Source organism: Papilio machaon, chromosome 13 (assembly GCF_912999745.1).
Source record: "Papilio machaon chromosome 13, ilPapMach1.1, whole genome shotgun sequence".
In the NCBI taxonomy this organism is placed as follows: domain Eukaryota; kingdom Metazoa; phylum Arthropoda; class Insecta; order Lepidoptera; family Papilionidae; genus Papilio; species Papilio machaon.
The window spans coordinates 3,315,528-3,331,941 of record NC_059998.1 but is presented as its reverse complement, the minus strand read 5'-3'; the positions used below and the strand labels follow the sequence as shown (position 1 = coordinate 3,331,941).

General features: G+C 33.1%; 1 protein-coding gene across 1 annotated transcript; it reads left to right on the top strand.

The window, feature by feature from the left end:
* Window positions 1-465: 465 nt before the first annotated feature.
* Window positions 466-11,620, top strand: LOC106717720 (HEAT repeat-containing protein 6). The gene is made up of 16 exons (XM_045680429.1): window positions 466-806; window positions 965-1,213; window positions 1,294-1,551; window positions 2,180-2,383; window positions 2,566-2,835; window positions 3,229-3,440; window positions 3,969-4,198; window positions 4,615-4,931; window positions 5,525-5,732; window positions 6,280-6,443; window positions 8,131-8,253; window positions 8,607-8,731; window positions 9,367-9,454; window positions 10,000-10,224; window positions 10,729-10,944; window positions 11,251-11,620. Exons 1-16 carry the CDS (start codon window positions 627-629, stop codon window positions 11,506-11,508), a joined length of 3,327 nt encoding a protein of 1,108 aa, XP_045536385.1. The 5' UTR covers window positions 466-626; the 3' UTR covers window positions 11,509-11,620.
* Window positions 11,621-16,414: the final 4,794 nt, after the last annotated feature.

Below are 16,414 nucleotides of genomic sequence, written 5' to 3'. Positions count from 1 at the left end.
TCAGATTGTTCTACATCTGTGCCAAATTTCATCAAGATCTGTTCCGGAGATACTTTCTAACAAACATACATCAATCCATTTAAACTTTCACGTTTACAATGTTAGTAAGATATTCACAATTTCTGTAAAAATATTGAATGAAAATATTGCAATTCATTGAAAAATATTTCCAATGCCTTAATAATTAAAAAAAAAATATTTGTTTGATTGAATATTACTTTTAGATTTTACTTATTTTTTGATAATCTTAGTTAAACCAGTCATGGATTTATTATGCCAAAACGTTCATAGAACCAATTTATGGATATACGGGAACCGGGTTTGCATCGTTTCCTGCACGTTTTTATTTATATTTTTCATACCCAAGCCGATTTATACTTATTTCACCACAGATTTATATTCTTAGTCTAAGCACCTATTCTTTAGCGTTTGTCAATGTCATTTGTCAGATTGTCACTTTCATCTGTCAATTGGTTTTGTCCACCCAATTATACCAAGTAAATAGTGCAATCAATATACTATGAATTGTAGTCGTCTCATTAGCAAGATACTTTTGGGATAAAGTAAACAATATTGGCATAAAATAAAATTCGATGATTTGTTTATTTACCGTGTGATATCACTAAATGTTGAACAGTGCTGCAAATATGGTAAATCCACCTCGGGCAATTAACGTGATCGTCCAACAGCTGCATTCTGCCCTTTCTTCAAAAAAACGAAGTGATGGTCAAGTTAATTCACTCATAGATGAATTCAACAACTTACCATTTACAAAAAATGAATGTGAATATTTTGCTATACATAGGGTGAGTAATTGTTTTATAGTTTTAGATTTAATTTTTTTGCAGATCATACATAAATTATTGATGTTGATAAAAAAAAATTACATGTGAATTTACTTTGTATAAAAATCATCTTTATGTTTGAACCCCATACTATATCTTACCAATTTAATTCATTTCAGAATATTGAGCCATTAACTAAACTGATTTGTGAAGAAATCATACCATGTAATGAAATCCTAACATCAAAAACTTCAAACTTACTACATAAGTTATTCAATAAGTCAAATCATGAGTTTTCTGAAGAACTATGGGAAACTGTAACAATGTGGCGTATTGAAAGCCTGCATTTGTGTTCAGGGAATATACTAACAGATGTTGTCTTCCATATGCATGACAGCTTACCAAAAAGGACATATCTTTTAGCAAAGGTATTATTAAAAGACTGATAACTATCTAATGTAATAAATGTTTTCCTTAAATATGTTCTAAAACCATTTTCTTTTTGTAGCATGCTGAATCCTTAATTGGTTCTGAGGGTTTGGTTATAAAAATTCTTAAAGACCATATAAGTAACCAAGAGAACTGTAATGTTGACAATGTCAAAACATCTGTACTACTAGTTAGGATAATATCATATCTAACAATGCATTTATTTCAAAATCCTAAGAAATATACAATAAATATAAATAAAGAAGTCATTGCTGGAACTCTTATGGAACTTCTCATGAATGGTGTGCCAAAGGAATGTGAATTTTTCTATAATATGGTAAGTTACTAATTGATACTATTCCTAATTGTTCAAAGTACAGTCAAAACCGTTTATGGCGACATCGTTTAGAACAACATACCGGTTAAATTGACCAAAATCAAAGGTCCTGGCTGAATGTTATATACATATCTTTCCTATTAATACCTGTCACCGGTTGTTACAACTATCGGTTTTTACGACTCAATATGAGTAGTCCCTTTGATGTCGTTATAACAGATTTTGACTGTATTTGTAAAAGTTTTCAGTCATCTTGTCTTGACAACTATTCTAAATAAAAAATATAGATGAAGCTTTTACTAAATTTAACAGAAATAGGCAAAGTAGGTATTAAATGAGTCCCTAGAGCAGGGATTCCCAAACTATTTTGGACAAGTGACCCCTTTTCTAAAATGAACTATTACCTCTGACCCCGATGGCTAAATTACGTACTTTTAAAATCAATTATTATTCATTCTGACATAGTTCTATAGAAGAAGACAGAGTGAGAATTAGCAACATATTAAGTTCGATATAGACCCCTTTGAGAATCCTTGCTCTAGACTAATTAATCTTCTCTTAATTTATGATGCTGATTTTCTGATAAATTCTACAATTGTGCTTCTAATCTTATAAATTATGATTTCAGGCACTGGAACCGGCTCTACAGACTTTATCTCATTTATTCTATCACAATCCAGATATAAATTTTTCACTATCAGATGCCATCAGCATAGCTCGTCATTTTATTCTTTATGGCTTGAGTATTAGAAGCACTAAACCTGAAAAATTAACACCAATAGAACATGCTGATGTTATAGAACCAGTGAAAATTTCCCCAAATGCAGGGAAGGTAAATAGACTTTTTACTTGATTACAAAGTATTAGCAATAACTGCATATATGTTTGCATATTTATGTAAACCTCGTAAGGAGAAAAAGTAAGGAGTTGAAGTAGTACATAACTTAAAAATATAAAATCAATGTATTGTGTTTTTTGTGTGTAAATATAATTATTTTTAATGTAAATTTCTAGAAACAAAAACTAAGAAAGCCAAGAAATAATGCTATAGAAAACTTGAAGAAAGAAACATCTGACCCCAATGTCATGAAGGATGTAGACCAATTTAGCAGCGACTCTGTTTATGAGCCAATAAATAAAAAATTCTTGGACCCACCGCAGTTTGTTGAATATACTGATACCTCTACCGACTTTAGTTTCGATTTGAAATACAGATCTGATGTGATTGATTTCAAAGCTATTATAAGACAATGTGCTGCAAAACTATTTTTGGTTATAATCAAGGTGAGCAATATCAATAATATTTATGAATTTATCACAGCTGTTGCCTGCAACTCCGTCTGTACGGAAAAAACTTAGTAGTCTATGTGTTCTTCCAGACTACATATACATCTATGCTAAATTTAATTGAGATTGGTTTAGTAATTTTGGATATACTTTCTTACAACATCCATTCATCCATACATCCATACATCCAAACATTCGCATTTATAATATTAGTAAGATATACAAAGTTATATATTCAATTTGTTAACCCCCCTCCTGTATAGACCTACTACATATAGGTATAACACAGTTGAAAAAATTTTGTTACACACATATGCAGTGGCTCTCGCTGTATAACTTTTTTACGAGAATATAAGGTTTTTGCTATTTTTTTTTTGTTGCTTTAATCAGGTTAAAGGTAAAAGAGAAATCTTTCCGTATTGGTATAAATTTATGCCCAATAATTCTGAACCACAACATTGGTTCAACACTGAAAATGGCAAGAAGTCATTAATCTTTTGCGCTCTTACTGATTCATCACCTAAAGGCAGGACCAGCGCTTTAGGGGTTGTATTGACATTGCTCTCCGGCTCAAGGCCATACTTAGCACAAGCTGAAACAAGGTAAGTTTTTTATTTATGCTTGGTATTTAAATACATTCAATGCCTTCAACTTGACTTGCGAGTTCACTTAAGTCAACATACTAAATTAGGAAAAAATGTAGTGACAACACCACGACCACACAGAAGACAGGCGTGAAGTGGAAGCAATTCTGCGTTTCGTCTGATGAGTGTGGTCCCGGAGGCCTAATTTTATTCCACGTTCCTTTCCCACCCTTTTCTTATAAGGAAAGGAAGAGAAGGGGAAGGGGATTAGACTTAGTGGGAGGAGACGCATAGGAAGAGATCCTCTTTCTATGCCTTCCCTTCTCTGTCGATTAAAGGTAGCATCTGCAATTGTGGTTGTCCATGGGCAGTGGTTGCTTTGCTACTTAGTCGTATTCAGGTGACCGCTTGCTCGTTTGCCACCTAATGATATAAGAAATAAATAGCAGGGTACATGGTACTTTGTCTATAAGGTATAAGCCTAGGCCATTATCAGTTTAGAAAATTATATATTTTATTAATATAGTTAAAAAATATTTCTTGCAGTACCAGAGTTAATGCATCAGTTGTCCCATTCCCTGTGACCTTGGGTTATATGTTAACATGTATACATATTGGGCTTATTAATATTTTGACAAGGGAGAAAAGCGAAAGCGTAGCTATAATGGCCTTAAAATGCACCGCCGCTTTGGCGCAGGCCACCCCTTACCATAAACTACAGCCGGGACTTATCGATGGCTTGATTAGATGCACAAAGAAGTTTATCAACCAAAAAGGTATGATTTAAAATTATATTCATGTTACACATAACACAAAACAGACTAAATTGGTAGACGCCAGTAACATCAGTTGAACAAATTAACCGGCTCTGAAATATCACGATTACATAAAAAATATGCGTAAATATTTTACTTCAGTATGAAAAGTAAAAATACAAATCTTATTTCATTGTAAATTTTTTTTATACGAATAGATGTCTAGATATTTCAAGACTTGTATTTGTATACAAATTTAGACTATTGTTGCCGGAATTGCAAAGAATACATCATACTTACTTTGGTCTTCCTCTATCCTTGTCGCCATCCACATTCAATCTCATTACTTTTTTGTTTATGTATTTTTTACTTATGTATCTAGTTAGTAGTCTAGTTCTAACTATAAAAATCTATCTCAAACTTTAATATTTTTCTAGATATAAATATTCAACTGGGTTCTTTAGTAGCAATTGGATCTATGATATCTGTGGATCCTAAAGTCGATGAGATACTGAGAGTTTTGAAAGATGATGAACCCGACGTTAAGCCGGAGAATCCAAAAAATATATGTGCCAATGAAGCTGAATGTGATGACTTTGAGGAATCATACCCAGATGAAGATGTAGTAGTAACCATAGAGAGACAAGCACATTTACTTAAAGAGAAGTACGAAAAATCTTTGCAAGTCACTAGTTGGGTTATTGTTGTATGTTTCAAAAATTTCGGCATCGTATTTCATAACAATCAAATAATGGTAAGATTTCTTTATTATATCACTATATAAATCTTACTAATATTATAAATGCGAATTTTTAGATGGATGAATGTTTGTTTAAAGGTATCTCAGGAACGGCTCAACGGATCTTGATGAAATTTGGCACGGTTGTAGAACATAGTCTAGATAGGCATAGACATAGGCTATTTATTAAGTTTTTTTTTTTCAATTCAACGCGGATGGTGACGCGGGTGACAGCTAGTAATAATATAGGTATACATTTTCAGTCATGTTTAACTAATTTTTTGTATGAAACTTTGGCACTGATTAAATTACTAAACTTTAAATTTACTTATTAAACTAGCTGTCGCCCGCAATTCCGTCTGTGCTGAATCAAAAATAAGTAGCTTATGTGTTCTTTTAGACTATGTTCTATATCTGTTCCAAATTTCATCAACATTCCTTGAGCTGTTCCGGAGATACCTTCAAACAAACATCCATCCATTTAAACATTCGCATTTATAATATTAGTAAGAAGTTAGATTCAGGAACCGAGTAGATTTATTATTCTGTCAAGCAAGTAAAGCTGAACTACGCAGCTAGTTTAATTACAAACTAATAAACATTTCCAGAATCGCTCACTGCCTCCAGTTCCAATAATACTGGAAACATTACAAGTACTATCAGCTATTGCTTTCCATTATTTAGGAGAGTTACTGAGACCTCATCTTGTCATGATGACTGAACTGTTGAGTGACATGTTGCGCATCAACCAGCCGGATTTGACACTACAGTGTGCCAAAACTATCAGTGTTATCGCTGATGGTATGCAAAAGTTAGGTTAGTAATTTCAAATTTTATTTTGAAAAAGAAAAATTACTTAATTCATGTTTCGTAGAGCGTTATTTCTTTCGTGCAAAGCACTCTCGTAAAGGAGTGAGTGTGAAGGTTAATAAAACTGAACTAATATTAACATTTTGTCGCTTTCTTAAAGTTGAAAAACATAATTTCTGCTGATTAGTAAAATTATAATTAAATTTTTGACCACAACTTTTTATATCAAAATGTGGCAAACGAGCAAACCTGAAGTCGCCTAAATAGCGAGGCAACCGTTGCCCATAGACATCTGCAAATTTAGATACATTGCTTACTTTTAATCGACAGAGAACGCACAAAAATAGAATATTTCCCTTCCTATGCTTCCCCTCTTATGCCAAATTCAATTTCCCTTCCTATCCTTTTCTAATAAGAAAAGGGTGGGAAGGGAGAGTGGGAAACCTTACTTAGGAAAATACTTTTTTAAATATGTATTTAATTTAAATGTAGAATAGTATTTATAAAGTCATATTGATTCAATATTATGATGTATTATTTATGTATGTATTAGAGCGCACTGAACACGCTCTATCAATAAAGGAGAGCCTGTGCGTGTGGGAGAAACTTCTCCATCCATTGTGCGGTGTGCTACAATCGCAGGAGAACCCCAACGCTAAGGCGGTCGTCTGCGACTGCATCGCTAACATCGGAGAGAAATGTTTCAAAGAGATGCTGGTAAATATATATTGTACAGTATATCTTACTAATATTATAAATGCGTATGTTTAGATGTATGGATGTATAGATGAATGTTTGTTTGAAGGTATCTCCAGAACGGTTTAACGGATGTCGATGAAATTTGGCACAGATGTAGAAAATACACATAGAACACAACTACTTATTAAGTTTTTTTTAAAATGCCGCGTGGACAGAGTCGTGGGTGACAGCTAGTTAATAATAAACTAAAGCAAAAATTGATTAAACAAACCTTCGATATGAAAAGTAGTAAACCAAGCAGTTCTTACGGGTGATAAAGGTATACCTCTTTTCAAATAAGTTTGAGCCTCAAATTGTGCAGTGCTCTTACCCCGCATCACTTTACACCCTACAACACCTAAAATTGTGTTCTGCTCAGCGACTCTTATGATCCGAGCCTGAGATATTAGAAAATCTCGATAAGAAAGGTGGAAAGTATGAAAAGAGTATTAAGCCGCATTCACATTTGCCTGACGTGTCGTGTCGTGATGCTTTCTGTCGTGATGGCTACTGTTCACATCTATGTGACGCGTTATGACGCATTTTTAATCAGTTCCGTTATAGCTCTCGGAGAGTTTACACATTCGCAATGTTTTTTCATGAATCATCCGATTCGGATTCAGATTATGAAGAAGATATGCAGTTATTGGCACTGGCAACACTTCTAATAAAACAAAAAAAGAGAAGAAGATATTGGATACATCCAGTAAATACAAAGAGATAGTTTAGTTTTAATAGATTGATCCTTATATTGTTTACATTTTGTATCATAAATCGCTTTATATTGTCGTACGTACTCGATCAGCTCGTCGTCCATACCTTCTGACGCGTCACAACACGACACGTGCGCGTGCACACTAGTCCGACCCGCTGTGTCGTGTCGCTGCGCCGTCCCCCGCACCTCACCCAACTGACGCGGACCGGGATCGCTACTGACGCGACACGACACAAGCCATCACGACACACTGCGTCAGAGAAGTGTGCACGCAACCATATTAATTGTATGAGACCGATACCTTTCTGACGCATCACGACACAACACGTCAGGCAAATGTGAACGCGGCTTTACGTACCTAATCATACGAAATAAAACATTAGTACCGTTGTTTTAGGCGACTTCAAAAAAAAGGAGGTTATCAATTCGACTGTATTTTTTTGTGTGTGTTACCGCGAAGCTCCGCCGCTGGTGCTCCGATTTTGATAAAAAATATTTTAATCGGAAGGTAGTGCTTGCAGATGGGTCCCATTTTATTGATTATTTTTTAAACTAGAAAACTAGTAGATTATGAGTTTAGCTTCAAAATGCGTTGCGAAAATTGAACTTTTTTGCTCTCATCACTTACGTAGGTTAAACTATAGGACCTACATAAAAATGATGTATGGAAGAATTGTAGCTCTTTAAACGTACTAACTAAAAGTCCACGATAGTATTTATCTATCTTTTATAGTTTTCTCACAATAACCATTTTTTTCTTTAGAAACATCAATTAATTTTATACCAGATAGCAAACTTGTCGAAAATCACCAGAAATCTGCAACAAGTTAAAATTGTGCCTACATTTAGTAAACTGTAAAATGGTCGTACAAAATAGGATATATTCCTTTCCATGGTCAAGCTTGTGATATTTCGTTTGTTCAGATTTTGTTATAAAGTGTACTGTTACAGCGGCCGCAACAGATGCTGTGCTGTGCGCTGCTGATGGGCTCGTGCTGTGACAGTCACCCCGCAGTACGCGCCGCCGCCGTGCGCGCACTCGCCATGGCCGTCATGTACCGCACGCTTAGAGAGGTGACAGTTATATACACTAGCAACATAAATTCATAATTTCATTTGACTTATATTTTGAAATTTTGAATATTAGCTACACATTTTCAGTTTTAACTGAACTGTCTTTTACAGCTTACTAGTCGTGTGGTCTTAGCTCGATTATTTTTGACAATCGTGTTAAAACTTATGTTTGTAGGCAACATTTTAGCTGTCTGTAATACTGTACTGTTCTCAGTTGAAACTGAATGTGTTTAAGCTTTAAGCGTCTCTTTCTGTTTGTAAATTGCAGGCATAAGTGAAAAAAGGGTACAAAAAGATCAATAGACTAAGAATCTATCCGAGGGCAGTATTTTAAAGTCGTTGTAATATTCCAGGATATATGTTTCGTGAGCGACTGCGCGGAGAATATCCTGCGTGCGCTGGAGGAGCCCACTCTGCAAGTGCGCACCAAGGCCGCCTGGGCCCTCGCCAATCTCAGCGACGCGCTCGTCCTCAACATGTGAGTGAACATGTTGCCACACGAAACATTCACATAACAACATAACTGAGAAAGAGAGAGAAGACGTGAAAGGGAGAGATCGAGAGAGAAAGAAGGAAAGAAACAAGTTTTTACTTCTTTCAGTGTCGTTAAGTCGTCACTATCTATATATATAAAAGAAAGTCGTGTTAGTTACACTATTTATAACTCAAGAACGGCTGAATCGATTTGACTGAAAATTGGTGGGCAGGTAGCTTAGAACCAGGAAAAGGACATAGGATAATTTTTACCCCGTTTTCTATTTTTTATTCCGCGCGGACGGAGTCGCGGGTAAAAGCTAGTTTGTTATAAATTAACTACTCCTAAAATAGCGGAATATGGTACATTAATCTTTTAATTTATATTTGAAGGGTGTTGTAAGAAATAAACTGAAATAATCTAGTACAAGTTATAAATATCCGATATGTTAGTGTCTAATAACAACCTAAGTAATAAATTTTTTAGTTCAATATTGTGCAACTTAATAAGCAATAGTAATCAAACATTGATAATAGTATCGTTAATACTTTGAGGAACTCGTTCAAATGTTGGTCGATTTTAATCGGCATTAGATGTGAAGTTATTGTGCGCGGGTAGTATATTAGACTATGCTACAGGGAGGTGCCGGAGCTGGACCGCATCAGTGACAACCTGCTGGTGCGTCTGATGGAGGCCAGTGTCGTCAGTGCCATAGATAATGATAAGGTCAGTGGACAAATTTCACGTTAATTGGTAAGAATGTGACAATATTTTCTTGACACGCTTAAGAAGTTGAAGGCATTTTAAATTTTACAGCAACAAATTATTGAACATGATACCCTAGGTAAATAATTAAATTTAAATTATTCTATGACAATTGTGAAATATAGTTCACTACAGTTATATTGTAAAACAAGACTAGCTAATATATTAGCTGTAGCCAGCGAAACCGTCCGCGCGGAATAATTAAATACATTAATAATTAATACATATAAATAATAAAATAATTAATACATAATAAGTAGCCTATGTGTTCTTCCAGACTATGTTTTACATCTGTGACAAATTTCATCAAGAGCCGTTCCGGAGATACCTTCAAACAAACATCCATCCATACATCTAAACATTCGCATTTAGTAAGATAGTTATGTGATAAAAATTGTTTAACAAGACATATTTTACAATATATGTCGTTATGACAAGTGTTCGACCGACATTCGACATTTCAGAAGAATGTTTCGAAGAAAAAAAAAGTCCTGTTATTATTTTAGGTGAAAATGAGTGCGATGCGAGCTATAGGCAATTTGTTGCGTATATTAACACGTGAAAACTTGGCGTACAATCCCACACTCAAGCCGTTGTTTGAGACCGGCATCAACCGGCTGCTGGGATGTGCCAACCACGTCGCCAGTATGAAAGTGCGCTGGAACGCTTGCTACGCACTTGGCAATGTATTGAAGAATGAATACCTCTTCATATGCTTTCAAGGATGGCAGGTGGGTAGTTTGAATGTCTATTGTCATCTGATTTCGCTAAAATGACAAATTAACGCTGACTATAAAATGCCAAGATAAAAAGTAGTATGTAAGAGGAACTTACATAGTTTTTGTTTAAATCAGGGAACTTTGGGAATCTTAACTTAAAGCATTGCTAATTATCACTCTGTCTTCTTCTATTGACCTAAGTCAGAGTTAATAATAATTGATCTTAAAAGTAGGTAATTTGGCTATGGGGGAAGAGGGTTCATTTTGGAAAAGGGGTCACTTGTCCAAAATAGTTTGGGGGTCCCTGGTTTAGATATTGGTGAGTTAAGTTACGTTTCGTAGAAACAACTTATTAAAGAATGCGTATCTATGATTAGTATTTAAAGTGAATTTTTTATGTAAACATAAAATATTTTATTGATTTTATTAACCAAGAATATAAGTAAAGTAATAGGTATTTATTTTTAAATATATCTAGACTAGGAAAATATAAGACCAAGATTTATGATAACTCAGGCGCAAGTACTCCCGGCGTTGTGTAATCTGGCGCAGACTTCGAAGAACATAAAGGTGCGTATAACTGCGGCGGTGGCGCTGCGGTCGTGTGCCCGGCGCTGGCAGGTGGGGGCGCTGCTGCCCCCTCTCTGGCGCAGTCTCTTAGAGGCACTCGACAGCGCCGCTCATCTCGACGACTTCTCTGAGTACAAGCACAAGGACAATCTCGCTGAACAGGTATACCTAATGGACAATAACGCTGAATTATATAAAAAAATAATTATTTGTCCTTATACAGACCGTGACCTTTCACAAAATGTCTGATCTTTTCCTTTTTGCGGAACACTGATTCTAAAATTTTTTTGACCCTTAGTTCGTTCTACGATTATTGTGTCACAGTGTCGGTTCCATCTGTTTAACTGTCAATCATGAAATTCCTTTCTGAAAGCACAAGAATTTACGGTTCACTCAAACCACAATCATCCTTTCTGGTCCTTCGAGCCGGATTTAATTTATAATTTAATTTTTTCCTTATTATTACAGTTATGTGTAACTATCGCACACATATGCTGCCTTCTGGAGCCATCCGATCTTGCCGACATTTTGGACCCACTCACTTATCACGGAGAGACAGCAAAGACGATGTTCGCTGAAGTCTACCACAAATTACTGCCTGAAGACATATCCTGTTTTAAATTACTGCAAGCCGCTAAATACGTGAACATGGATCTGGTGCCGCAAAATGAAATGCAAGCGCGGTCTTTGAATATATTGAAGAATATATTTTTATTAGAATTATAAATGACCATCGATAAAATGGGAAAAAATCTAGTTACCGTATGACTTTGATATTGTCTTACATTTCAACAATTTTTGTTACAGTTAGCCTATTCAAGATTAAATAGGCTCTATTCGATATTGTTGATAACAAAAGAAAGAGGTTGATATTTGCAGTCAAAGAACTAGACATTTGTATATATTTAACTTTCTAGCGAAGATTAATATACACAGTCCTTGTATTCAACTCGGACACGTAGATAACGGTCATTAAAGGCTATAAAATTAAGTAAAACACACAAATAACACTTCTTATGAGTTCATAATTTTCAAACTTTTTTTTTGTTCAATTTGTTTATTTCTAGGGATGTGTGAAATTTATAAGATTGTTATTTTGTTTACAATCCGTGCAAATTAACATGGGATGTGACGCTTATGACGTCACGCTTGCAATGGTATACTTTGTAATATATATTGTAGCCTGTTGTATCAAAGAGTATGAAATGTATGGCAATATGTAATACAAGTGTCATTGCAGTGAAAGTCTACGGTAAAAAAGTACATTGTGTAGTTATTAGATTGATATCGTAAATGTTGTTTAACCTTCAAATGTTCCGTCTTTAATAGATAATAGAAAGATATTTATTTTACTTTTTTTTTAATTGTGATGTTCATCAGTTATTTATTTTTTCCTTACAAAAATAAACTACGACTTATAAAATGTTTGCATTTTATTTGGTTTCTTTCAGGTTTTATTTCATTTGTTAACAAATTTCTTTCACTTTTTATTTTTATCCCTGGATATGGCTTGGAAACGGAAAGATTGAACTAATAAATATAGAAAAGTTGGAAATACTTAACAATTATTCCTATATTAATAGTAATGATAAACCAGTATTTTTTTGAGGGAGTAAGTAATCGAATGGAGTTCATATTACTAGAAAAGTATTATGACGTCACATAGCAAAATCTAAAATGGCGGATAGAATAAATACTCTATGAAGTGCTGCGATAAAAGTGAAAATTTTAAGTTATGTAAATAAAAAGGTCTTAGTTTTGTTTATATCTTAACGGACATGTTTGTTATAGATTTTTTGCTGTATGTTTTGTCAAATGTTGCTGACCCCGATGTTATCAAAATATATGCTAATAACAGGAAATAATTTGCAATTCGATGTTATTAAATTTTAAAATAAATTCATTCAAATTTTATTCATCAATTTAATCTCATATTATAATATTAATTAAAAGTAACATTTTACTGTAACTATTTATTATAGAGTATTAAAATAAATAAAGAAAAATGTTTGTTGTTTTAATTAATTTTTTTCCAACAGTGATGTACGACTGAACTTTGCCCCCGTTACAAAGTAGTGATACCATTCTTAAAATCATTAACAAAATAGTAACACTTTTATTTGGAGCATAACTAAATTTTCCTTTAAAAGATAAATTAGATCTGTTTACCATAATTGTTGAATTAGAACAACAAGAATTTGAACGTAACGTTTTTTAACCGCCTTATTTAATGAGAAAAAAAACACGAAATTATTTTTTAAGTGGCTTAAGTGGATCGAATTATTTAATGATAATTTTTTTCTACGTTCTATTTTATTTTATCACAGACAGGGGAAAGTTCAACGTTTTAATTGAAAGGAACTGGAAATAACCGGTTTAACTCAGTACGGAACGTGATGATGTTGTGGTTTCGTTCTTCGTATCTCACAATAAACTTAAACACGTATTACTTATTAATATAATAATAACATAATGAATGTACGATTGACCATGTTAAGTATGTGCTAAACTTTTACGCCTCAAGTATTATGCTATGTATTATGTATAAACCACGCCTGAGTTGCTTTAAACCTAAGCCAAAGTAAATTGATCTTTGATAAAATCATCACCGTACTGCTTTCGTTGCTAATAAAAAACAGACTTCTTTCTCATTCGCATTAAAAAAAAAAGACGACGAGATAACTCTTCGTAAAGGTTACCCCAAATTACCAAGATAGCTTGATTGCAAACTAGCCTAGCACGAATATTTGCGACAAGTGCCCTTGTATCGTCATCGTTTATTATGTCTAAATTGTATGAAATTTTTGGTGCACGCCCGCTAATTTGCTGCACAAATTTCCCTTACTAATATTTTAATATAAATTTTGTCGAGACACGATGGCGATGCTCACAAATATTCGAGCTAAGCTCACTTTTTATATCCTGATATGTTTAGGTATTTGTAATTCTAGTCAAAGAAAATTAACTTTAATTAGTTTTATCAAATTATTGAATCGTGACCAGATAGCGTCCAATTACTAGTGTTATAGAGGCCATTGACGTAAAGCCATAAAAGTTGACAAGTAATAAGGTCTCTGTGATTACTGCGAATGTTATGTCAACACAAGTGAATGTGTTGACATAACATTCGCAGCATATTTGACAATTTTAAATAATTTATATAACAATACGCCACTGGAACAAATAGTATTTACGAAAAGGAAACACTGCACTCCACAAATTAACAATAATTTTATGACTCGAAGATTTTTCGAGAAATATCCCAAATACATAACATGCACTAAATTTTACAGTATAACATTGGCTCGTAGACGGATTAAGTATCAAACCGGAGAATTTAGTTAGAGTATTTTTCTAAGAATTATTAAGTTATTAATCTGTGCTAATATACTCACACACTTCTTTATAACGCAGGAACTTCTTTATAACAGGAGCAATGACGGCATATTTTAAAATAATTATTTTTGTAACAAAGGCCTATACTTATTATACGCTTTAGGTTATAAATTTTCAAGTACTAAAACTTGTGCGAGAAAGGGACAAAAATTGCATGCCAATAGCAGTAAAGACGAATGATTGCCATGGTAACGGTAATTCTCAGCCAATGGCGAAGGCCTTCGTTGTCATTTTAACATTTGAATTTTGAACAAAATAAAGCTTTTCTGTGTAACAAAAAGGAATGGAATTTTATGCGAATTAAGCCGGACGGGAACAGCTTTAAATACTAGGAATTAGGTTAGGAACAGTTAAGAATACTAGGAATAAGGAATAACAAACAGTCATCACTTAAAAGCAGGTATTGTACCTATAGTTTAATTTTTGAGAAGTCTTCTTGATGGGAGCGACCGTGACACTGTTTACACCGCAAGTTGTAAACAAAGCTGTCACTAATTGTTTATGCGCTTTTGTTCTAGAAATTACTAGGATTGTTGCGATGTTACGTTTTAAGACGACCAATTATTTTTATGCGTATTATTAAGTAATTTTACTCGACCATGGACTGAATTAAATATACCACGTTTAGTATAAAAGTCTAACAAAAATTACTAACAATGGTTTAAAGACTTATAAATTCTTCATTGAAATAATAATTAATGTTTTTATTTTGCCAGTTAACTGATGTTTTTATCGATAGTATTTACCACTTTAATTTATTGTACAACTTAATTAGATAATTTTTTATTATCGGTGCACAGACCTATATTGTTTACATTAAATTTGCAGCATTGAGTTACTTTATTACATTAATGGCATGTTGCATAATTTAAGAACGATAAGGTAAACTGAATGCATCTCTGATACTGGCATCGAGTGGGGATTATGTTAAACAATCCTATAGGAACTTTTTTAGTTTTTTTCTACGTTATTTTAAATTTAACTATAAATAGAATGTAATAACAGTTTTTTATATTTGATAGTAAAGACTAGTAACTATTAGTTTAAAGATTGAAGGAGATTCCATTATAAAGCTAAGCAAAAAATGTAGATAATTTTAATTACGTTTGTAACAAGAACGTCTGCAAAGTAACTCGTTTGTTTACATTATATTTATAGTTAAAAACTGTGGAAACATAGATTTCTTATCAACAGTTGTTATTTTGAACTTTGATACTTATTTTTAATTTAACGGAATAAACTAACAGTAGAGTCACTTATATAATTACCACTAATTGCACTAAAAAACATATAAAAATCTGATTAAGTATGAATAAATGATGTATCATACAGAGTAAGGTTTTCTTGTCATTTATTGTAATATATTACTTTATCTTTTTACTTGTTAAATCTCGCGCTATAAATGATTTTCGTGCTTATTTTATCTCTTTATTGTATTTTCCTCCATCGCTAGGACTTTAAATGTTGGATACCTCTGACAAGAAGGTAACAAATTATTTATTTAATGACTTCCCCATTTGTACGAGAAAAAAATCGTAAAAAGCTTTAAACATTATTTATCAATGTATTCTTTTTATTGGATTTAAAGTTATAACATCTGAATTAATCGTTTGTCTCGCAGTTACTGTTACATAGTTTCATCAAAACATATAGATTTCATAGTTTTTTAACGCATATTTTTTTTTTTGCGAGAATTCAGTCAAAGGATTTAGCTTATAATAATGTCAAAGGTACCTTCTTATTACTTATGTATATACGATGTTAAGATTATGCAAGTTTATTGGTTGGTAGCAACTCTTATCTGTTTGATTATGGCGAACTATTATTACTATGAGTCAACATAAGTCAAGTGTAACTGCACGCGCCGACTGTACCACTGTTATTTAACTGAAGAATAAACATTGAACTTAACAGGAAATGTTTTATATTCCACGAGAAGTATTATCAAACATACTTGCAAACTTCTTTATGAACTGTCCCAGTTATTTAGTCTAGGAATATGAATAGCCAGTGTGGATTTTAATAAATAAATTTGTTTTATAAATTTATAGATAAGCCTTCATTCAATGACCAGTACATTTTTTTATATAAACTAAAACTACTATTTTATATAAAAAGAAACAAATAAAGAAGAAGAAAGAAAGAAAGAAAGTTTATTTATTAACACAAAAAAGATTAAATCAAAAAACATTAACCTCATACTAACATAAAATTACACATAATTAATCTGGATATT

Excerpts from the sequence above, each read along its gene's own strand:
- LOC106717720 (XM_045680429.1), top strand. The coding sequence starts at position 627 with ATGTTGAACAGTGCTGCAAATATGGTAAATCCACCTCGGGCAATTAAC. Across the intron at positions 6,444-8,130 it reads AATGTTTCAAAGAGATGCTG|CGGCCGCAACAGATGCTGTG; the intron begins GTAAATATATAT and ends GTACTGTTACAG. Across the intron at positions 8,254-8,606 it reads TGTACCGCACGCTTAGAGAG|GATATATGTTTCGTGAGCGA; the intron begins GTGACAGTTATA and ends GTAATATTCCAG.